The sequence below is a fragment of the Diceros bicornis genome, chromosome 16 (assembly GCF_020826845.1).
Source record: "Diceros bicornis minor isolate mBicDic1 chromosome 16, mDicBic1.mat.cur, whole genome shotgun sequence".
NCBI classification, from domain to species: domain Eukaryota; kingdom Metazoa; phylum Chordata; class Mammalia; order Perissodactyla; family Rhinocerotidae; genus Diceros; species Diceros bicornis.
In genome coordinates this window covers 19,527,056-19,552,719 of record NC_080755.1, presented here as the reverse complement: position 1 = coordinate 19,552,719, position 25,664 = coordinate 19,527,056, and the positions used below count along the sequence as shown (strand labels likewise).

The 25,664-nt window shown below is 38.3% G+C and overlaps 1 protein-coding gene across 1 annotated transcript in view; it reads left to right on the top strand.

The window, feature by feature from the left end:
* The window catches only part of OSBPL1A (oxysterol binding protein like 1A), a 130,124-nt gene that overhangs the window by 41,858 nt on the left and 62,602 nt on the right, over positions 1 to 25,664 (top strand). Inside the window, 3 exon segments of the mRNA XM_058556906.1 lie at positions 7,574 to 7,603; positions 7,605 to 7,737; positions 24,460 to 24,616. Coding sequence (XP_058412889.1) covers positions 7,574 to 7,603; positions 7,605 to 7,737; positions 24,460 to 24,616 — 320 coding nt within the window.

The window sequence follows — 25,664 nt, the reverse complement described above, 5'->3', positions numbered from 1 at the left end:
TTATGTAGCCAATGCCAATTTACCACATTACATTGAAATTTGCAATGTGTTTAATATATACCATTACATGGCAGTTTAACATTCTGTTCTATAATTTACATGATATATAACAGCCTTTTGAAAATTTTAATACATTATACTATAATCTAGAATAATTTGGAAATTATACATTGAAGTACATAGTGCTTTTAGGAAAATAAATAATCCTGTAAGTGCTACTTCTGGTGTAAAATGTACATAGTTATGGAAATTTTAATTTATTGTAGAGGTTCCTTATGTGTTATAATCAGTGTCAGGTGATTCATCTTTGCAATTGGAAGAGAAAATTACTATGAGATCTTACTTATACCAAGTTTGTGTGTGTGTGTGTGTGTGTGTGTGTGTGAGTGTGTGAGGAAGATCAGCCCTGAGCTAACATCCATGCTAATCCTCTTTTTGCTGAGGAAGACCGGCTCTGAGCTAACATCTATTGCCAATCCTCCTCCTTTTTTTTTCCCCAAAGCCTGGGTAGATAGTTGTATGTCATAGTTGCACATCCTTCTAGTTGCAGTATGTGGGATGCGGCCTCAGCATGGCCAGAAAAGCGGTGCATCGGTGCACGCTCGGGATCCAAACCCAGGCCGCCAATAGCGGAGCACGCGCACTTAACCGCTAAGCCACGGGGCCGGCCCATACCAAGTTATTTTAAATGCCGGAACCACTGAATGAGGGAATGGAGTAAATGTGTATTGAATCTGTGGAAGTGACCAGTACTTTTGTTTCAGAAGGCATATTTCTCTGTTCTACTTCTTTTCTTAAGAAATGTAGAAACTAGACTTTCATTACATTATTGTTTGTATGTAGTTCAAGTCTTCCATGGATTTTATTTTTATGGGAGGTTATCTTTAAATCGGTCTGACAAAAATAACTATCAGATATTCTGGGTTTATATTGATTCTTCCAAATGTTACTATCCCTTGCTTTTAAAACTCCCCGTTTATTTACCAAATATTTCTTAAGTGCGTATTTATTGGGCTCTGTACTAGATATGGGGGTAGGCAGTTATCCCCAAATTGCTCCTTGATTTAAATGTCTGAAGATGCATTTGGAAGTAATTGACTTAACAGATTACTAGCAGAAATGTAGTTTAATAGCTTAGCTCCATTGAGGTCATTTTACTTAGAACATGTCATAAGTCAACAACCAAATATAAGCCCTTATCTTCTTTCCCATGGCAGAGCCTAAGGGCAGAGAGGTACAGAGGTAATTCCCAGTGGAATTTTCTTTTCTCTTGGCTTAAGGAACATGCCAATGCCAGTAAGAAAAGGGTATTTTTTAATGGTGCCAGAAGCTAGTCACAGTTGACTGTAAGTGAAGAGAAAATGCTTGAACAGCTGACCTGTGTTGAGTTGACTAGGTCAGTGTGAATGAGGCTTTGGAAGACCTTGGAAATGATCTCATTTTTAATCTCAGGGCAAACTTTTTTATATTGTAAATGATGTTAAGAGACGAGAGGCTTCATACTATATCACATGTTGAGAGCTATAGGTTGATGACCTGTCTGTTTCCTATTCTCTATATTTCTTATATGCACTGAGACAAAAGAAGCAATTAGAAGAAAACTTCATTACACACACCTACCTATCTGAATCTGTGCACGTACACACTGCCTTTTCTCCTGCAACTAAGGATGAACTTTCCGTGCTCTTAGCACAGGCAAACTGTACACTTAGATCCCATCATTTTTTGCAAACTCAAGAACATCATTCCAGTAATGCTGTCCTTTTGCTGCTACACTCTCACTTCTGCATCATGAATTTCCCCCTCTTCTGAATCTTTCCCATCGGTACAGAAACATGCTGAGTCGTCTTCCATAATAAAGCCTTATTGACCCCCACATCCCCTTCCAGCAATTGCCCCAATTTTCTCCTTCCCTTTTTAGCAAAACTTCTCAAGAATCAGCTATACTCACTCTCTTCCAGTTTCTGTCTCTCATTTCTCTTGACCTACTTTAGTTAGGTCTTTGCCGTCAACGTCCTCTCAACACTCCACTGAAACTGCCCTTGTCGAGTTCACCATTGACTCCTTCATCACTAAATCCGGAGGTCTTTTCTTAGTTCTCATATTATTTGATCTATCGTCAGTGTTTGAAACAGTTAATCACTTTTTCCTCTTTGAAATACTTCCTTTAGGCTTCCAGGGTACCACACACTCTGGTTTTCCTTCTATCTCTCTGTCTCTTTTTTTGTTTCCTTTTTCATCTCTCCAATCAGAAGGAAATCTCATTCCTTGGATTTCTTTCTATTTCACTTTCTCCCTTAGTGATTCTGTCTAGTCTTATGGCTTAATATGTAACCTATTTATAAATCACTACCAGAGTTAGATCTCCAGCCTGGACCTCTTCCCTGAACACCTAAGTTGATATCTAATTGCCTGCTTGACATCTATACTTAGGTGTTGGATAGCTTTTCACACTTCCCTATATGAAACTGAGTTTCTGGTTGTCCCGGTTCCTCCTGCAGTCTTCCCCGTGGTAGGTAATGATGACTGTTACCTTTAGTTGCTCAGGCCAAAACCGTGGAGTCATCCTTGATTCCTTTTTTCTCTCACATCCCATAGTCTGTCAGCAAGTCATTTAGGCCTTCCTTTAAAATATATCCAGAATCTGACTACTTCTCAACACCTCTGTTGCTATTACCCATCTCGTACCTGGATTGTCGCAGTGGCCTCTTAAGGGATCTTTTTGATTTTACTCTTGACCTCCTCCCAGGTCTCTTCTTCAGCGTATCAGCCAGGGAGATTGTATTAAAACGGAAATCAAATAATGTTACTCCTCTGCTCAAAACCCACCAGTGTTCCCATGTTACTCAGAGTCAAAGCCCGAATTGTTACAGTGGTTTGCAAGCTTTGTGCAATCCTCCTTCCACAATCCTCCTTGCAAATCCTACCTCATCTACATTTCCTCCTTTTAGACAAATCTGCTCTGGTCACTGAGGCATATTTATTTTTAAATGTGTCTTTTTTTAGTGATAGGAAGGACTGAAAAAAAGGCTTCAGCAACATAAGGAAATTCATTACACTTGAGCAAGCAGGGATGGCATGGCATAGAAGATAGGCATTAGAGTCCATGAAAACCCTAAAATTTAATGTGTGCAAAGGTGCTTTGTAAATCTATAAGATGAAACAAATGTATACCATACGGTCACGAGGATATGTTTGCATACTTGATTGTGCCTGAGACATGGGATCAAATCTTAATTTTCCTGGACCCTGGAGGTGAGAGTGTGATTCAGCCTGGCTATGGATTCGGAAGTAACATTGACCATTGGCATTCACATGAGAGCTCCATCCTCCGTTGCCTAAACAATGTGGTAGTCTTCTATGAGCAGAAGAGCCCTTACCAATTGTAAATGAGCTGACCCACTTTTTAACAGCTGTGTAGGAGGGAGTCACCTAAAGCACGTCTTTAAAAAAGTTTTCAAGTCAGTGTATTGTTGGTCCTATAATAACCACAGAAATAAGTGTCAATGTAATTCCTTATCTGAAAGATAAAATTACATGTTTTTAAATTCCAGATCTAGTATTTCAGGCTTAAGCTAACACATTCTTTGTTACTGTAGCCATATATCCAATAACAAAGAAGAAAAGAGTTAGGCTAATGCTGTTGACCTGACTGGAGTGTGGCCAGTTGAAAGAACTTCACCAGATTGATCATCAAGGCCAGAATTTCACATAACCCGTATTTGTATTATTGGGCACAGTGTTCTGTGAATACTAATCACTTACTCTCCACTTAGTGGTGTCTCTTTGCCAGATTTATTTTCTCTGCCTGATTTAGTCTCTGTGAAACAAAGGTAAATAAGGTACTTGATAGAATGAGAGAACAGATAAAACGTGTATACACTGGCTAGCACATGACTGTTTTTAAAACTCTAGATTCTTTTGCTGTCATCCATTCACTGTCAGTGTGAAGAACACTTTGAAAGTATTCATTGTGAATTTCACCTGCCAGCATCAAATGGAGTAAGATGAAAGATTGTTATGTTGAAGTGGTTTGCAGAGACTGCTGGAAAGGCTTGAATTTGCATTAGTCTTAAGGGGCTGCAGAGCAATGTATATGTTTACTCTTAAGTGTGTGGTCGTTCAGTCCTTAAATTTTTCCTAATAAAAAGGTTGACATCAGGGGCTGGACCTGTGGCGTAGTGGTTAGGTTCGGCGTGCTCTGCTTCAGCGGCCTGGGTTCATGGGTTCGGATGCCAGGCACGGACCTACACTGTCAGCCATGCTGTGGCGGTGACCGACATACAAAGTAGGGGAAGAGTGGCACAGATATTAGCTCAGAGCTAGTCTTCCTCACGCAAAAAAAGAGGAAGATTGGCAACAGATGTTACCTCAGGGCGAATCTTCCTCAGCAAAAAAAAAAAAGATTGACATTTATGTTCACTTGCTTATATGTTGATTTTTGTTGTGGGAAAGTCATAGGGCAGAAGGTGTGAATTTTATATGTGTATTTGAAAAATAAAATCTTAACCGTATTCTAGAAATCCTCTAATGTAATTATAAACACATATGTTGGGCTCCACTAATCTTGTAAAGGAAGTTCTTTTTTCCTTTAATAATAACTAGGGCAATTATAGTGTGAGGACTTAAAAAACCATCATCAGTGTGCGTATATTGATATGGAATATAAATGGAGTGCTGTGCCTGGAATTACGAAGAGGTAGTGTATAAAAGGAACTGTTTCTGTTACAACACGATTTCTAAGCTACCAAATGAGAATTTGTATTTGTAAACAAAGTTTAAAAGTAAGATGAAGATTTTATGAATTTGTACCCTGCATAACTTGAGCAGTAGTTCTACACTAATTTTTCAATGCAGGATATCCCCTAGGTGTTTCTGAAATATTGAGATTGTAGAGGATTTAGAATTAGATTGTTCCAGTGATCCTTCTAATTGACTAAAAAGTGATAGTTAAGTATGTTCTTAGATGCTTCTTTAAAGCAATGAGAGGGCTCTTTACTAGTGCAGTTTTTGTGATATATATATATATAACTACTCTTTCTGATATATCACTTTACATGACTGGAGATACTGCCATTTTATGGGTAGAGTAAGGTATCTTCAGTGCAGAAGATCTTGTTATGCTTGAAACTAATGTAAGTGCACTCAGATCAACCGATAGATAAAAGCAAGGTAAGAACTAGAATGGTGGGGGCCGGCCCCGTGGCTTAGCGGTTAAGTGTGCGTGCTCCGCTACTGGCTGCCCGGGTTCAGACCCCGGGCGCGCACCGACGGACCGCTTCTCCGGCCATGCTGAGGGCGCATCCCACATACAGCAACTAGAAGGATGTGCAACTATGACATACAACTATCTACTGGGGCTTTGGGGGAAAAAAAAGGAGGATTGGCAATAGATGTTAGCTCAGAGCCGGTCTTCCTCAGCAAAAAGAGGAAGATTAGCATGGATGTTAGCTCAGGGCTGATCTTCCTCACACACACACAAAAAAGAACTAGAATGGTGGCAGAGAGAACAGATGCTGAGGTGGCAGAAATAAAGTAATGTTTATTTTAGATGGATAAAGGATAAATTGGATTTTGAATAAGATTTTGTTGAGGGAACTTGATATTTTGGGGCCTCGATCCTTTATTTTGCCAACAGGGAGTGGGAAGTCAGGGGTGAAAGAGTTTGGATCTTCCTGCAGTGGTGTTTTTGGATAGATAGTGCTGATAGATCTTTTCCATTCAAGGAAAGCATCATTTTGGACATTGTGGTCAATTTTGTCCTTGTTTATAGATAAATGAATTGTCTAACCCATCAAATAGAGGAAGAACAGCTTTGTTTTTTTTAAGTGACTCCAGCCATAGTAAGAGTATTTCCTCCTCTGGAGATAAAATTTAGATTATAGGAATATTTAAGTATTTTGCCATTTCTTAAAAGTTGTAATTATATGAGTATTTAATTTTTTTCAGTTTTGCATGTCTTCTCTGCTGATTATTGCTTACTATTATTGCTATTTTTATTGCATTTTCACAGTTATAATAATAATAATCTTGTTGTTGTAATGATAAACACTAAGGTGCCTGAGGGCTGGAACTATCCCAAGATAATAAAAGTGTGACCCTATATATGTTATGAACTTAGCATATTAATAAAACTGTATTTTAAGTTATATCTGGCACTCCTGGAGTGTTGTACCTAATGTGAGGCTCTCAGGAACTCAGAGCCACAAAGGGCTCTGGAGTCAGAACAGAGGAGGATATCACTGAGTCCTTGGGGACCAAGAGAAGGGGAATGTGAGCGGAAATGTCAGCAAGTGAGAGGATGAGTAATTCAGAGAGCATTTGTGCGAGAGTTCTACAGCTCCCAAGAGGCAGAGACAGAAATTTTGACCTGGAGGAGGTTTTGGAGGTCACTCCTTCTAGTGCTTTTCAAACTGTTGGAACAGCCCCTGGGTTTGGGCCTTGAAGGGACCTCAGGGAGGGGAAGGGAAAGTCAAAGAGGCTCCCGGTCTATATCCAGTGTCACTCAACCAGTGTCACTCAGCGCGGTTCTGTTTTCTAAAACGTCTGTTTTATATGTTGGGGTTATATTTGAGAAATAGGTTCTGCTGCTAAAGTTTTAGAAAAAGTCCACTGAGTCCACTGAGTTGAAGACCACTGATTAGATTATTAGGCGATAATAGAATCCCTATTATAAAAAAGGAAACAGGAACAGGAGACTTCTGAGGTTACACAGTGAGGATTGGAGATCTCAGCTTTTCTGGCCCCTGTCTAGAGTGCCACATGGGCTCCAGAAATTGAGGGAGATTATGAAATAGTTGTGATTTCCAGAGTTCTGATACAAAGATAGGTGAAACTATCCATACCAAGTCTAGTACCTGCTATTTTATATGAGGATTATGTTACTTAAATTTTAGAAGGTTTTAGTTAACTATAAAAGTTCAGATGCTCTTGAATTATATAGGAAGAATAGATTGTATCTTCAGAGGATGAAAGTTTTGCCTTTTCTATAATCTGTTGTTCTTTTAGTGTACTAAATTCAAGGTGAAATATGGAGCCAAAACCAAAATATGGAATTGAAAAATAGAAATCAAAATGTCATTATCTGGCCACTTGTTTCCCTTCGTTTGATATAGCAACATTTTGGAAGTAAACTGGAGGAATATATGTTATGCTTTGATGTGGTACACATTTTAATAATTAAAATGGTTTTAATTCTTTATTTTGTTCAAAAACTGGCTTCTCAATTTCATGATTAATGTTGAGAGAAATATTCTCTATTTTAAAAAGTTTTTATATGATTTTTGAATTGGCTAATGTTCTTATACTAGGATCCTGATCATTTGAGCTGAATTTGTTTGCTAGTTCTTAATCTATTTTCATTAGCTAGAACTGTTGTAAGAAAAGGCCCCACGGGAAGAACAGAATTAGCTTAGCAATTTTGCTCATTCATCCGTGTGTATATTACACAATTGTTTTCATTTCTGATGTTGCAATTGAATTGGATCAAAAGCAAATAATTTTCACATTCTTCTGAGTAAGTCTGTGTCTCCTGTCAGTCTGAAGTCTTTTTTGAATATCTGTTTTCTTCTAGGTGAGGAATTTTAAATTGGAACAGGAGCAAGGAAAACACCAAAATCGTGTTAGAAGCACCGGAGACTCTAGCCACTGAACATCATGAATTAGAGCAGTCTCTGGTTCAAAGCTCACCACCTCTCAGCATCCTTAGTGAGGACGAGTTATAGGATGCGCTGTCAGGTAATTCTAGAATCCTGCCATCTGTCTTGTTGGTCATTTAAAGTCCACCACCTAAATGTCTTCTTAGAGTGGTGTTACCTTGAGTTTCCTGGAATAAAGAGTAGAAATGTATCACTACAGCTCCCCAAACTACCTTTTTTTGTGTGTCATGTTATTAGGGCAGGAGCCTGAAAGTTTGGAATGAAAGTCATCACTGAGTCTGCCTTTGTTGACGGCATATGCTATGCTAGGGCTGGAGCGCTGTTAAAACTGCACAGATTTAGTTTATTCCTTTATTCAGTGACCGTTAAATACCTCCTAGTGCCAGGTGCTATTACATGTTTAAGGATAGAGAGATGGACAGTTTCTGTCCTCAGAGAGGTCTTAGTGTAAAGAATACAGATAAGTAACAGTTGGTTATAGTACAGTATGCTAAGTGCCAAAGTAGAGGTGAGACCACAGTGTAGCTGGAGCAGAGAAAAGAAAGTGCTTAACTTTGCCTCAGAAATACATGCCAAAGCGCAGTGTAGCATACTGGCAACAAGCATGGACTCCAGAGCCAGGTTGCCTGAATTGGAATCCTCCCTCTCACAGTAGCCAGCTGTGTGGCCTTGAGCAAGTTCCATGACCTTTCTGGTTCTCAGTTTACACATATTTAAAATGAAGATAATTATAGTATCCATTTCAACGGGTTAAGTCAGGATTAAATGAGTTCATATGTTTAAATAGTGTTTAGGACAGTGCCTGACGTGTACTAGGTACTCAAAAAGCAGGAGATGTATATGGAGAGTTGAGAATGACTTGCGAGAGGAGGTGCTGCTAAGTAGTTTTGACCCTTTAGGAATTTACTTTAGAATTTTTGAGGTAGGTGTGGGTGGGGGAGTGGAAGGAAGCATGGAAAGGAGTGTTTGGAGATCACTGAGATCGAGAACAATTAATTCTTTTAAGTGAGGAAATTAAGTGCTTATGTAATAGATGAACGTATGCCATTACTGGATCTCACAAAACTTAACCATAGAAGCAGGAGACCTCAGTGGATATGGAGTTAAAGGATCAAATTCATAATAGCAAATTAAAGGAAGCACAGTGAGAGGTGGTAGAAATGAGAACCAAAGAAGATTAGATTAAGGAAGTTAAAGAAAATGGTGTGATAATATAGGACAAGGAAAATGATGTTGGTAGACTTATGGAGAAGAGATTCGTTATATAAGATAAACAGGGAAAATAGGAACATTATTATTAGAAGTGTGATATAATCAAAAGAAGGGGAAAAAAGTCATTTTAATCATGAGATTTTGGAATAATTAGAGAAAAGATGATAATGATGATGATGTTGTCAATTAGATATGGTATTTGTGAAAAGAGTGACTCATACTGGGAAGAAAAAGTAAAGATAAGATTTGAAGGCAGTGGAATGAGTGACAGGGTAAGAGGAGGGTGAATGGCATTTTTGGCTGCTGACATTTATTCCCATCTACACTGTGCCAAGTTCAGTAGTGTTATCTCCTGTATTTCTTCTATTTGGGGCATCCAAGAAGGAAAGTCACTGGGAGTGATTCATGGCATTCCTGTGCCATATCTATGGCAGTGCCCATTCTACCTTCAAATCATACCTTGAGTCCATCTCTGTTCTATTACTATAGTGTAGCGGTTAAAAGTGTAGGTATTGTGGCTAGAAGGCTGTTGATAAGTTATGGCTCATCTGCTTCCTATACCCTCTGGAAAGTTATTTCACTTTTCTATGCCTCATTTCTTCATCTTCAAGTGGGTTGTAGAATTATTGTGAGGGATAAATTAATAAATATTTGTACTTAAAACAGTACCTGGCACTCTAAGAGGTTGACAGATGCTAGCTGTCATTATCATCACCTGTGCTGCACACACTCTGTCTAGCCTCCTAACTGATCTCTGTGCTTCCAGCCTTGCCTTCCTAAAGTTCACTCTGTACACACCATCCACAGTGACACTGTGTAGACAATCACATCATCGCATTCCCCTGCCTAAAATCCTTCAGTGGCTTCTCATTGCATCTAGAAGAAAATTCAGACTTCTTAATGGGCCTTCCAGGTTATCAACATGATCCAGACCCTGCCTCTCTCTTCAAACCAGTCTTGTCCCCTTGTTCCCTTCACTTACTGTGCTCTCGCCACACTGGCCTTCTGCAGTTCTCAAATGCAGTAGTGACAGCAGGCAGTTGGATACAGAGTTAAACGAGAAGAAGAAAAAGTATACAAAGCTATATTTCATTTGAAGCGTATTTTTAATTGCTGAATCAGAATAATAGATTAAATCAAGCCCATTCTAATATTTAAAAGATATGAAAAAAAGATTTTTAAAGATGCTTCTCTTAAAATATTTGTAAATTATTTTCACTAAATGCTTGATCTTCTTTTTAAAAGTTGCCTACAACTTCTGTTACTTTCTTTAAGAGAAAAGGATAATTTTATTCGTATAGATTTAAAGTCCATGTGACTTCTTATTTTCCTTTATCGTGTCCCTTTAAGTATTTTCAGATAAGCAGGATTAGTGAAAATCTACTAATACAGTGGGTGAGACAAACTTTGATGCAAGCCTACAGTGTAGTATAATTTTTCCAGCCCCCTGGGATTTTTTGATTATTTAAAAATTATTTTTCCAGTATGTTTAGTGACTAAAGATTTTACAAAATTCCATAAAGCAAACATTTCTTTCTCACAATTTGGTTGAATTCCATTGTGTAACATGATTTAAAAGGAGCTAAATCTAATGAAACATCACGTTTTTTCCTCATTGTGTGTGTGTGTTTAAGGAATGAAATGGTTATGTCGAGTGAAATTTCTGATATTATTGTAAATGAACACTTCCTGGGAAGAGGGCTATACATTTATGCGTATTGAAGCAAAAAGATTTACTGAGAAACTAAAAGCTAATTCTGTGGAAAAATTCCATTCTGCCAGCAAATAAAGTATGGAAATATGTAGAAGGAACCACTTTAGGGAAGAAGAAAGTAGTTCCTTCTGCATTTTCCTACCACATTTCTACCCTTTCGGTTTCACCTTTACTTTATGCTGCCCTTTTCTCCTCCTACCAAAGCTCTCAAATATCTCTCAATTATCTTCTCTCCTAGGTAGTCTTTCCTGACTCCCCCAGGCAGAATTGAGCATTTCTTCTTTTGTATTCCCTCAGTTTACACCTTTTTTATAGCCCTATCCTTGTATTGTGCTTGTCTCTTTTTGATGGAAGGGACCTTATCTATTTATATCCCTGAAATACTTAGCGTAGAATCATAGTTGCTCTCTAAATGTTTTTTGAAGGCAGGTTGACCAAATGTCATTGATATTTCTGTCTTCCCTAAAAACATATTGGTATTCAATAAAGAGAATCAGTAATGCTTGCTGATTTTATACAGTCTGCATACACTACTTGAGATGCTGTGTGGGAAAGGAGGGATGGATGACAAAGGAGTAAGCAGGGATGAGGTAGTATTAAAAGGTAAGATTTGTTCTCAAGGAACTTACAATTAAGTTGGAGCTGTAAGACCTACTCACAGAGATGGGGAAATGAAAAAGTAGCTAAGGGGGAGAAAACTAAAGGTGCATGGGTTTATGAATCTCTGATAATCTTCTAAGGAATTATTTTTGAAACATGTGTTACCTGTTAAGTAATTTCATGGCTATTACTCTTTAGTATTGGTCTGAGATAGCAGTTTCATGAAAATGCCTGCCTTTTAAATATTATAACTTAAAAATATATTGTTTTTCTTACTGTCTGTTCATTTTCCTTTTTAGAAACATGTTGAGATCAGTTGCTCAAGAAAGGCTTTCTTGCTGAGTTTTTTTCTTAATGCTATTTTGGTTGAAATGTGCATGAATAATGCATAAAATCCAATAGCATAGAGTGGCAAAACCAATAGATAGTTATGTCATGGAATTGAAGCCAGTTTTAGCATTTCTCAGCAGTTGCAAGAGTAGGTGCTTATGTCTTTCTAAATCAAAACTTTCAAAATGGAAAGTGGTAATATAATGTTACAGCTTTGGTTTTGTCTGGAGGAGAAGAACACAGGAACAGTTAGGACGTATGTTAAAAAAAGTTTAATCCAATAAATACAAGAGGTCATAGTTGAGAAAAAATAATAACATGTCAGTAGTAAGTGTCAGTCGACACTGACATTTTGCCTCTAGAAGATACAGGATTTGACCAAGGTGGTCAGTGTTGTTGGGAAGAAGGCAGAAATGCTTCTTGGCCTTTCAGTTAGACCCTGTGAACGCTGTGCTTTATGTTCCCAGGCCCGGTGTTCTCTCCTCCTACAGGTTATTTTTGAAATAGCTGTGCATTCCTTTTTTGGGTCTTTTCTCTGTGTCTTTTCTATGATCTGAACGTGCCTGGTACATGACTATCTTACCCACCTCTGTATTCCCAGTACTTATTTCTCTTATCCCCTCCCCCCCATTTTTTTTGACAATTAGCCGTACTGCCTTGTTCTTACCCTTTTTCTTGTTATATAACTTTTTGTGTATTTCTCCTTTATTTCTCCAACAACATTGCATGTCTCTTAAGGACAGAGACCTTGTTGTGTTAACTTTTGTATTTCCTCTATTGCTCAGCACAAAACAGGGTAATTGGTTGATGTGATGTGAGTACCATAGAATATAACAGTTATTAAACACCTTCTATATGTAATATATGGCACAACATTCTGCAGAAAATCTACATAGTAGCAGGGGCTGTTAATCTAGTTTTGTGTGTATAGCATTAAAAAATTATCCAGCAGCTTACTCATATCGTATATATGTTGTAGATAAACACGGGTGAAGGTAATTTATCCTTATAGGTGTGGGGTTGACCTTCTGGGCCCATCTTCGTTATCTAAAATATTTTTATTAACTAAATTAATGTCTCCACTAAATATTTATTGTGAAACCATGCACATTTTGTACTGTCCTTAGCATTGAGAGGATTTCATTAACCACACTTACTTATTGAGTGCCCACTGTGTGCCAGATGCTTTGTTAGGCATGGCGATATCAAGGTAAATAAGATCCAGTCCCTGAATTGTAGTCAGTCTAGGTGAAGAGAGTAATGCATGGAAAGATAGTTACAATGGCATGTGAAAGGGATCTGGTCCTCCAGCCTGCTGCAGTTACTCACTCCCAAGATCAGACCATAGAGTTTGCCTTTCTCAATCACTGTATCTGTGCCATAAACTCAGTTTTATACATTCCGCAGTTTGACCACTATCTTCTGTCTTTCGACCCACTCTCACAAAAACCCTGATCCCAACATTTCTTTGACCACAGCAGGACACCTACTTCATCTTTTCACCATCCCTCACTCCACTTGTGCCGTCACTTCCCTCCATACTTAGATTACATGGGGTATCATATTCACTCCCCTGCCTTTCTCTCCCTGCGTTATACTCATCTGGCAAAACTCCAGTCCATCCCTCTCCCCATTCCATACCAGTCCTCAAGTGACTAGGTGAGGCTGGAGACAAAAAGAAGGCCACTCTGGCTGGTCTTGCTTTAAATCCATGGCTATTAACTTCTGTTGTGCCCTTTTGCTGTCCAGCAGTCCTACTACATTTCTCTAGTCAGTTCCTTTTACATGTTTATTTCATACTTATCTCACCTAAAATTTCTAATACCTTCTCTTCCATCTTGCTTCATCTGAGGACATTGTTTATGTCACAGAGAAACTCCTCATGTTTCCACTATCAAAGCCACCCACACACCTGGATGTGTACGTAAGTGTACATACTCTGCTTTCTCTACATTGATGAATGTTATGTCCCTAATTGAAGCCAACCTCTCCATTTGTGACTGGGTTCCTACCCCTCTGACCTACATAAGGACATTTAATGCAGCTCCTTCTCTCTCTCAGGTAATCAATTATTCCTTGTCCCCATCAGCTGTCTTATCTTTAAAAATGCTATATATTATAAAAACACCTTTGATCTTACATCACTTTCCTTTCTTATCATTCTTTCTTGAACATTCTCCATTTGTATGTTTATTATCACCATTCTACTTTAATTGCTCTTGATTATATCACCATTCTGATATACTCACTTGCCTAATTGAGTGCTCCTTTCTCAGTTCTCATCTTCGTTTACCTTTCCCCAGCGCTTAAAGTTGTTGATTACTCCTGCCTTCACAGAACACTTTCTTTACTTGCTTCCATGATACAACTCTTATTTGATTTTATTTCTCAGTTTCCTTTGCTGGTCCTTTTCATCCTTCCAACTTTAGATGTTAAAGTGTCTCAGGATGCAGGCATTGAACCTCTTCTCTTTTCTTTCTACACTTAATCTCTGGATCTTTGTACTCAGAGTATGGTCTGAGGATCAGTAGCATCAGCATTACCTGGGAGCTTGCTGGAACTACAGAACCTAAGACCCCAACTCAGACCTAGTGAATAAGAATCTGCAGTTTTTTCAAATTCATAAGTGATTCATATGGACATTAAAGCTTGAGCAGCATTGCCTTACGTGACCTTATCTAGCCCCATGCCTTTAAATATTGTCTGTATTCTGATAAATCTGTAATTTTGTGTCTCCAGCCTCAGTCTTCCCCCTGAATTTCAGTCTCATGTCTAACCATTTACTTGGCATGTTCACTTAAATGTCTGAGATCTCCTAAATGTCTTAAAATGTCCAGAAAAGAACTCTTGATTTCTACTCACAAGTCTGCCTCTTCTGTAGTCTTCCACATTTTAGTAGATGGAAGATCCATCTTTCCAGTTGCTTTGGCCAAGGCTAAGAACTTTTGAATCATCCATCACAGACTGTTGTGGGTTTTTGTGTTTTTTTTCCCCTTACTTCCATATTTAGTCCATCAACAAATTCTGTCAGATCTACCTTCAAAATATAGCAGAATCCGACTACTTCTCTTTTTATTTATTTATTTATTTATTTATTTTTTGTGTGAGGAAGATTAGCCCTGAGCTAACATCTGTGGCCAATGCTCCTGTTTTTGCTGAGGAAGATTGGCCCTGGGCTAACATCCATGCCCATCTTTCTCCATTTTATATGGGATGCCGCCACAGCATGGCCTGACAAATGGTGCGTCGGTGCGCGCCAGGGATCCAAACCCCGGGCCACTGCAGCGGAAAGTGCGCACTTAACCGCTATGCCACCAGGCCAGCCCTTGACTACTTCTCATAATTCCACTCTTATCACCCAGACCCAAGCCCCTACCATCTCTTGCCTGGGTTATTACAGTAGTTTTCTAATGGTCTCTCTGCTTGCACCCTTATTTCCAACAGTATTTTAAACACAGCATTCAGAGTAATCATTTTGAAACATGAATTGGTTCATATCACTTCTCTGCACAGAACCCTCCAATGGCTTTGTTTCTTGACTAGAATAAAAGCCCAAGTCCTAGGTGATCTCACCCTCTGCCACCTTTCTAAAATCTGCCTGTGTCCTCCTCACTCACTTTCTTCTACCGCTCTGACCTCAGTGCTGGTTCTTGAACTTGCCAAGCATGTTCTCCCTTAGGCCTTTGCTTTTCATCATTTCCTTTGCCTGGAACTCTCCTATCCCAAATATCTACAGTGCACACTCCTTCACGTCCTTCATTTTTCTGCTCAGAGAGACCTTCACTGTATCATTTTCTATCCCTTTTTCTGCCTTTCTTTTAATAGCACGTTTCACATAATATTTATTTATTTGTTGATCTCTCACAGTTAGAATGTAAGCTCCTCAGTGAGGGGAAGGGATCTTGTTTAATTCACTGATGTATTCCCAGCCTTTAGAATAGTGCTGGACAAAGAAAGAGGTGCTCAATAAGTCTTTGTTAAACAAGTTAATGAGTAAGTACCACCAAATGGTACATAAAGAGTGTTACAGAAATTCAGAGGAGTGGCAGCTGACTGCTTGGCAAAGTTGGAGACAGCATCACAAAATAAATGACATTCAAGGGGTGTTTTGAAGAGTCAGTAAAGAGTTCTCCAGACAGATAAGATGGGGGAGAATATTCTTTGTGGAGGAAGACAACACATGCAAAGGTAGAAAAAAATAGTTTTCAAAAGCATCATGAGGGCTGGCCCCATGGCTTAGTGGTTAAGTGCATGCGCTCCGCTACTGGCGGCCCGGGTTCGGATCCCGGGCGCGCACCGACGCACCACTTCTCCAGCCATGGTGAGGCCGCGTCCCACATACAGCAACTAGAAGGATGTGCAACTATGACATACAACTATCTGCTGGGGCTTTGGGGAAAAAAAGGGAGGAGGATTGGCAGTGGATGTTAGCTCAGAGCTGGTCTTCCTCAACAAAAAGAGGAAGATTAGCATGGATGTTAGCTCAGGGCTGATCCTCCTCATAAATAAATAAATAAATAAATAAATAAATAAATAAATAAATGTCATGGTAACTTTAAAAAAAAAGCATCATGAAATGTGCTGTGGCCAAAGCAGGGGTGAGTATTTTATTTTGGATGCTGAGAGAGAGTGACAAGATGAAGCCAAGAAAATAGTTTAGGATCAGCTTATAGAGAGTCTTGTTATAAGATTCTGCTGAAGAATTTGAATTTTAGCATATAGGTGGTGGTTGCCAACAGAGATAATTAAGTATATAGAGTGATGTCAGATTAATGTTTTATAAAAATTCATTTGTTTAGTAAACATTATGCAATTCTTATAATATGCTTGCATTATACTAAGAATTGGGAATTCAAAGAAAATAAGACGTGGTCCCTACTCAGGAGTTCACATTCTAGTAGAATATTTCTGTTTTAGGAGTGAAGACTGATTTGAGGTCCTAGTGTCCTAGGTGAGAGGTGACAAGAGTTTGAATAAAAGCAGTTTAAATGAGAATGGAAAGTTTCAATTGTCTCCCTTTATTGCTGTACTGAACATGTATCCTTCTGACCTTTGCTCAAGGGTCAGAGGCTTCTTCAGGGAAGCCTAGTTGACTTTCTTGACTTAATTATCCCTGTTTATAAGCTCTCAGTGCACCATAGTACCATAGCATTTCCCTTAATTGAAATTTTGTACTCATTTGTATGATTATTTGGTTTTTGTCAGTCATGCCACTCAACCAGACAGTGAATTCCATGAGGAACTCTGCCTCCCTAGCAACTAGCATAAATTCTGGCTCATATTAGGAGTTCAAATATTTGAGTGAGTGCAATTTTGAGATACATTTTTAAGGCTAAATTGAATGAACTTGAGGACCAGTTGGTTGTGGAGGATAACGATATCCTTAGGCTTCCCATCTCTTTACTGAAAATACTCAGTTTGGCCCAAAGCATCTCAAATTCTGTATGATGGAAACTGAACTTGTCAGCCTGTTCTGCCCACTTCTGTATACCCTGTCTTGGTTAATGGCGTTGTCATGTACCCACTGTGAAAACTGCAAATGTGGAAGTCATCTTTGCCTCTTTTACTTGCATCCCCACATATCCAGGTATCTAGTCTTTTCCTCCCCCCTCCCCAGTAGTCACTGGCAGTGCCTTAGTTCAACTTCCCCCTCCTTTTGACCCTGTAGACTATGACAGTACCTTCTAACAGGTTTCCTTGCTTCTAGTCTTTGTCCCTGCCAGCCCGTCCGTCGTCTACCTTACATATTGTCAGGTGTGACAGGCTGAAAAATGGCCACCCAAAGATATGTCCACCTTCTAATCCCAGGAATTTATAACCTTTTTTTTGGAAAAAAGATCTTTGCATATGTGATTAAGTTAAGGATCCTGAGAAGAAGAGATCATCATGGATTATGTGGGTGGGACCTAAATGCTGTCACAAGTATCATTCTAAGAGAAAGGTAGAGGGATATTAGACAGACATAGAGTGGCGAAGGCAATGTGAAGATGGAGGCAGAGACTACAGTAATGTGGCCACAAGCCCAGGAATGCCGGCAGCCACCAAAGCTGACAGAAATAAGGAATGTATTCTCTAAAAGAGCCCCCAGCGGGACAGTGGTCCTGCCAACACTTTGATTTAGGTCCAGTGAAAGCCATTTTGGACTTCTGGCCTCCAGAATGATGAGACTAAATATTTGTTGTTTTAAGCCACCAAGTTTGTGGTAATTGTTACAGTGGCCATGAAACACGAATACATCAGAGTTATCTGTAAAGTCTAAAACTGATCTATCACTCTCTGGAAAAACATCCAATGACCCCCCCCCCCTTACTAAAGATTAAGTCCATACTCTGTGATCTGACCCACTTTAAAGCTTTATCTCTAGCGACCACATCTTTTCCCTCTGACCACTCTCCTCTCTGGCTATGCCAGATATTCTTGGACACACCTTGTTCTTTCAGGCCTTGGGGCTGTTTGCTCTTCGCCTAACACCCAGTATTCTCTTTTCCTGCCTTAAACTCTTATTCATCATTGCAGCTCAAATGTCATCTCTGCTTGGAAACTTACCCTGGTTCCCCTAAGAGTGACTTCTTCCACTATTCCCACAAACACTTTGTATAAGCTTATGTTTAATTGTGTGTCTTCCGCTAGATTGGACTTTGAATACTTGGAGGGCACCAACTGTATCTCATTAAGCTTTCTAAACTGTTTCAGCAGCTAGCCTTTTGCCTGGTGTGTGGAAGGTACTTGATAAACATTGATTTATTAAATTGAAGTCACATGAAAATACTTTGTTTTATAACTATAGATTATTTTGTAACTGGTCTTTAGTTCTAGAATTATTTTCTTTGTAGAGTGAATGCGTAGATGACCTTCTTGAAAATAATTTTAAGGATATCAGCAAGACAAATGGGCCTTGTCTGGACTGGATTTAGTAGTCCAAAATAGATAAACATAAGATTTCCAGTAGCCCACACACAATGGTTTGTATAATTATTCATCTTCAATTACATGTGCAGATTTTGCAAGTTGTGGAAAACAGTAGTACATTTAGTTGCTTAGGGACAAGCCAATACTGTTAAGAAACTCTGTCGTAAACAACACTATATACCTTTTGGCTGATTTGACCTTGGACATCACTCGGAGAGGATATGTCTAGAATGTCTCTGATTTTTGTTGCTTACTGCCAAAATTCTGTTTCGAGCTTTGTCATTTCTTTAGTAGATTATTGTAGCAGTCTCTTGGCAGCCCCTTCTGAACTCATCCTGATTTTCAGTTTACAATTTATTTTAAATGTGGTAGGTTTCATTTATTTTCTTTGTGTTCTTCATATTTACTGTATTATTTTTGAGTTTACACAATTGTACCTTAAAGCTAAATAAAAATTTGGCACTGATAATTTAAGCTTGGGTTACCTTGGGTTACTTGGACATTTTTGGAACATGCCTAGTGAATGGGAAACCATAACAATACAGGGATATTAAATTGAGTATGTGTGTCTCCTGACCATTTCCTGTTAAAGTAACAGGGGGAGGGGTTATTTGGACATTATCCACAGTTCTTCTACATCTTGCTCCTGTGTACTATTTGTTCTCAAGCTAGTTTTCAAAGGTCATATTCAAAAAAATGTTTATCAGGGTAACATAAGAATTGTTGGCAACATGAATTGTTGTTAACTTCATGACTTCTTCTTTCAGCCTTTTAATAGGAGGAAAAACTCACAAAAGGGTAGAGGGGCCAGCCTGGTGGTGTAGCGGTTAAGTTTGCGTGCTCTGCTTCAGCAGCCCGGGGTTCACAGGTTTGGATCCCGGGCGCAGACCTACGCACCACTTATCAAGCCATGCTGTGGCAGGCATCCCACGTGTAAAGTAGAGGAAGATGGGCACGGATGCTAGCCCAGGGTCACTCTTCCTCCGCAAAAAGAGGAGGATTGGCAGTGGATATTAGCTCAGGGCTAATCTTCCTCACACGCACACATACAAAGTAGGATAGAGGTTATGCTCCTCTTAATTCTAAAGTTTTTTTTTTTTTTAACCACTTTATTGAGGTATGATTGACATATAAAAAGCTGTACATATTTAATATATACAACTTGATGAGTAAAGTTTTAAACTCTTGTTAACCCAATCACAGCCATTGGCTTCTATGTTATTTGGATGAGAGAAGATTGTGTTCAATCTGGAATGTGTAATTCTAAGTCCCCATGTGGATAGAGCTTTAAAGATCTAGGCCATTGGGGATTTGTCACATTAAAACAAACTATCTATTAATACTACTGTTTTAATTGAGAAAGTAATCAGAATTAATCAGATATTCTTTCTACCTTAAATGCTTATCTGCAGGCTAGAGAATGTATCTTGTAAAATATAGTCTGTTTTTCAAAGTATTATTCTGACACTTTTTCTGTAAAACATAATTATCAATTAAGCCACCTAAATCCTTTTGGCACTAGATGGGAATAAACAAAGCCACGAATAAGTACATACTAAGTATTGCATTTCCCGTCATTACTCAGGGCTATACACATTTTCCTAATGGCTTATCAAAAGTTCAATAAATAATGTAAAGCTATTTCATAAATCTATTACCCTGTTTTTCAGGGTTCAGTGAAGTATCCTGAAATTTTTGTGTGACTTTACTTATTATAAAACGTATATGTTTGTAAGGGTAAAATGCAGCGGGAAATAAAAAGAATAATGAAAGGCTAACTCTTTCTGAAATCTAGCTGTGTGTATTGTTAAATTTCTTTTACTGCATTTAGAAATACTATGTCTGTAGAAAAATCAACCAGTTTTTCTTCTGTGTGGCTTTGTTTCATCATTGGCATTGAGTTGAGAGATAATAGGACCAGAATATAGTTCACGCATCCAGCCTGATAGATCTTTGGCTTTGGCTTGAAAGCTTTTTTGCTTGTTTGCTTGGGTTTTGTTTTGTTTACCACTTTAACTATTTTTAAATATACAGTTCAGTGGCATTAAATACATTTACGATGTTGCACAACCATCACAACCATCCATCTCCAGAACATTTTCATCATCCCAAACTGAAACTCCATACCCATTAAACAATAACTCCCCATCCTCCCCCATGTTTGTTTGTTTTTAAAGCATGAGTATCGTAGCCTTATACTACTATAAGAGAGCACTGTAACCACCAGGAGGCATTAAGCACACTCTTTCCAATACTTTATGTTTTCCACTAAGGCATTAATGTATTGCCCAGTGACATTGGATAGTAGATCAAGTCTGGCCCATTTGATATTTATTTGTGTGGGCAAATTGAAAAACCTGAAGTTTTAAGATTGAGTTGTGATCTCAAAGGCACTGAGATCTATCACGGATTTACTAATACAGGGAGACTTGAAAATTACTTCTGTGGGCAGGCTTTACCTTGATCCTCCACAGTGGCTATGGCCTCTTTGATATTTAGCTAAACATGTTTGAATTTAAATATATCAAGAACTATGAGTCTCCATGAGAAACCATGCTATACTGGAGATAGACAGATTGGTGTGACTATTGCTATGAAGGCATAATCTACTAAGATGGCTCCCTGTTGCCAACAAAGTAAGTCCAAACTACTTCACACTACTATATATATTAGACATCTCTGTTTGTAGTATTAGAAATAACTGAGCTTTTGTTCTTAACACAGCTCATTAGTTTCTATGTCACAGGCACTGTAAATCTTGTAATTGATCATGTTTCCTTCTTTGCCTTTGAAGCTAGAATGCTCAGAGATAAGTTTGATTTACCTCTAGCAAGTATATAGAACCTCATGGCATGTATTAGAGGACTTCTTCATTCTTAGCTTCATTTTATATTCTCTTTATCATACTGCCTGCCTTTGATTTTTATTTATCCTATATAATCAGCTTCATGACTGATTCATAGCCTCATTTCCATCCAACCACTCCTACTGCCACTTCTTTCTTGTTTCTTCCATTCCCATCTTACAGAATATTTCATTCCCCCCTGTGTTGGGTCATGCTGTTCCCTTTGCTTAGAACAGTTCCTCTATTGTAAGTCTCTCCTCCACCCCCACTCTTACTCCTTGTCAGCTTACTCAGCTCATCATGAGCCACAATCCTTTCTGGACACCCTGTCCTTCACTCTGTAAAATTGGCTGATCCCTCCTTTGTGGTCCACTGCCTCCATTCAGACTTCTGTTATTGCACCTAGAAAAATTTATTGAACTCCTGTTCACAAAACAGTCTGCCTCTGCTAGACCATGGGCAGGGATAAGATCTTACTATTCTTTGAATCCCACCATTGTCTTGCACATAGTAAAGGAGGGGAGGAATGAATTAAGCAGTGTCAGATGTGGTAGGTGAGTCATACTAACAATTGAAAAATGACCATTGAACTTTGCAATGTGGAAGTAATTGGTGACTTTTCTCAGAGCCTTTCTGGGGAAGGGTGGGGATAGCCTGATTCTGTTATAGAGGGAAGGAGATTGGGAGCAGGGTAAAGAGGAGAAAGGATTGGGGGAGGGGAAGAGGTGGAGGAACAAGGAGAAAGGGAGTAGAGGAGAGATGGACTAGGAGGGAACCAGAGAGAGAGAGTCAAGAACTGGTAGCCACAGAGGACAAGGATCTGTACTGCCATCTGATAGTGTATTCCTAGGAGTAAGCATGGTGGTCCCATGATACGGATGAAGGTAGTAGGTCTTCATCTTGTATTCACTAAGTTGAAATCTTGTTTTGAGAAAAGTTGGTCTTTGCTTCATAGAAGCTCTTAGTGTCTTACCTCTTAATTGATGTTTACTGTATATCTGCTTTTTGTTAAGAATTTTCTTTTTAGGTGGACAGGTTCCTGTCTTATGATTTGTATCTCTTAAATAGCAAATACATTATCCTGTGCAGAGTGATGTTTAATAAATGCTTGAGGTTTTTTGCTTCAGTGCTTTTTGGTTTTCAGAACATCTAAATTGTAAAGTACTAATGCATCTTAAATAATACTAACCAGTACAGAGTTATTTTTGTTTGACTCTTTAAATTCTTAGTTTTTTTCATATGAAACAAATCTGAAAATGTAGAAGTGAAAAAACCACCCTCAATCCACCACTCTAAGACCACTATCATTATCTTTGATTCAGGTTTTTCTCATGCTGCTCCATCTGAACAACAACTCTCTCACCTCCACCTGAGCACCACTGTCATTTTTTTTTAAGATTTCCTGGTAGCACTGCCTCTCCTGTGTAGCCTTTCCTGACACTCATTTGCCTACCTTAGAAAACTGACTGATCCCCACTTTGCCTCACTGTACCCTAGACAAACTTCTCTCATTTTACTGCTCTCGTTTGTACAGATACCTATTTACTTGAACCAGACCAATCTTTCTTTAAGGCAGAGTAAAATTATTTTTTTGCTCTGTATTTTAGAGTTGTAAAATGGTATCCTGATTTTTTGTCTTAGTATTATGTTAAAAGCATTTTTCTATTTTATTAAATTGTTTTCATAAATGTAATTTTAACAACTGCTTATTTCATCTAATGGGTGACTGTCTCCTTCCTGTTGTTGGCTATTCAGATTGCCTTTAATTTTTTTCAGTGAAAGATTGCCAAAATTGACAATGAAAAATAAATAGCTCTTTAAATTTACTATAAAATATCTGTTTCTTTGTTAAAAGGTATATGACAGAGCAAAAGCATATATTCAGAAATTCCAAAAAATGTTTACTTATTTATAGAAAATAAAAATAACTTTACCAAGATTGAAAGTCTTTCTGCAAGTAACTCACACCATTCCGAGAGTCCGGAGGTCAGAGCTCAAGGTGTGTTATCCAACTTGCAGTTGTGCTTTTCCAGCAGTTGTTACTAATCAACCTAATGTGATGAAAATAATGTTCCGTGATATTGGTTGCATGCACTAAGGGGAAAATAAAGCACTAAAAAATTTGATTTCCTGAACAGATTAGCTATCATAGATACTGAGCAGATTGCTGATGAATTTATTTAAGGAAGTTTGCTTGAATGTGTGTGAGAATGCTTTCCCAGAGCTGAGGACAGTTGAGTGTATAGTGAGCTGCTTAAGAAGGGAAGTTAGAAGTTACCTCGAATTTATATTTTAATAATAACTTAGGCACTATTTAAAATTTTATGGAGACTGACTGCTGCTCTCAGCTGAAATAAAGAGAGCATTAAACAAAGAGTCAGAAAAGCTGGGTTCAAATCCTGGTTCACCTAACTTGCAAAGTGTGAGACCATCAGCACACTTGTTAATCTTGTATCCTCCCTTGCCGTCACCAAAGCACCCTGGAGATGCTCAGAGGAGATGAAGAATGTGAACATGCCTGAAAACTATAATGTATTGCACAAAAATAAGTTGTCTTATTATTCCCCAACAGGCAGATGGCTCCATTCTGAACACATAGCCAGTTGGGAACGTGGCATTTCCATCTTGAAAATGCCTGCCTGATAATTAGATTTTATATAGGCACTTTGGGCTTTAGCACTTGAGGATTTAAATAATATCATACCAGAAGAAGTGTTTTTAAAATATTTTAAAATTACCTTTGCTTTTGTGTCTACGTACTGGATATAATTTACATTTCCCACGAGTACAGCCACTATAGCTTTTTCCTTATTTATGAATTTTAAAATTTGAATGCTTTTTTTAAGTTATACTTAAGATGCTTTGAGAGGGAAGGTAAAAATAGAAATTTAGGGGAAAACCACTGAATGTGGTTCCTTAAAGAATAGGATAATCTTTGGAAATCTCTTTTAATATATAAAATCTGTTTAATTGTAAGTTTATGTAAACCTATATCTGTTTCATAAATCCACTTTAGCCTTACTGGGTGCAGGTTCTTTGAAATCCCTGAGGAGGTAGTTAATGGATGGATTGTTGAAGGATAAAGTAGGCTGCTTAAGTTTCAAAGCCTGATGCGTTACAGGAGATAGCCATTGTTACCAAAGCCTGGCACCAAAGTTCAATTCATTGACTGTGAACCTGCTCTGCCACAGATTCTGAATCCGGACGGTCCCTGCGTAGATTGGAAGCAGTAACAGTGCACTCCTTTGAAGAGGAAGGAGAGCATTTGAGCAGTTGAAAACACAGAATGTCTGAAGAAAAAGATTGTGGTGGTGGAGATGCTCTCTCCAATGGCATCAAAAAACACAGGTAGGAGATAGCCTTTAACAGTTATCATTGCTGTCTTTTTATTATAAAGTACATTTGGGTTCGTAAAGAAAAGTACTCCTCCTCTTGGTTTTTTTGTCTCTGTATTGGATATTTATATTGCTATATCACCTCAAGAAAGGATTTGGCTTAAGTACTTTGTCCATTTAAGAGAAGAACATCATCTGTAATTGTAGGAACAAAGCACAAAACTTGGGTTTTAGCAACCGTAGTTTTAGGGGAACATAAATCCTTTAGTTGGTCGTTTAGAAAGGCTCTTCAGAACTATCTATTGAAATTGATGCTGGGTTCCTTTTTTCATCATACATCTTTTATGATTCTGCCTCCCAATGCTATTTTAGTTTCTAGTCATTTGATCTTCTTGTTGGTTTTATTAAGAGTGGATGATAATATTGCCTGCCCGTTGATACAATTTAGTTACATTTAAACAAAGACTTTTATTAAGACCCAGGGTTTGTTGAACATATCCATTTTATGCTAATAACATTAGTATCTTTTTATTCCCTTGATTTAGTCCTAGACATTGTCCCAAATTAATGAGATGTAACAGACACTAGAGTTCTCTGGTTTCAGAGCAAGTTTACAGACACAGTGGCATATGTGCATGCTGGTATTCATAGAGTAAAATATTTTATCAAATTATCGGTGAAGAATATATCCTGTTGTCATTGTAAAAAGTCCTTATGGGATAAGGAGTTATTAACGGTTAATTTCTACAAGATAGTTTTTTGTTTAAGATTGTAAAGCTCTAACTCCATGTCTGCCCCATGATTCTGGCCACAATTGGTCTCAGTTATTGTTCTGCTGGAAAAAATGTACATCTCACTTCTGAATTCTGTGTAATCGTCCCTTGTTAACAAAAATGTCTCAGTTTGTGCTTATTTTGAAAAGATCAGTGAGTTTTAGGTAACTAACTAGATAAAACCAGAGTTTTCTTTGGTTGGGTTAGAGGTATCCTCTAAACCTGCTTATTGATGGTTATCTTTTGACAGAGTTTCCCATTGCAGATTATGTGGTTAGCAGTGAGTGT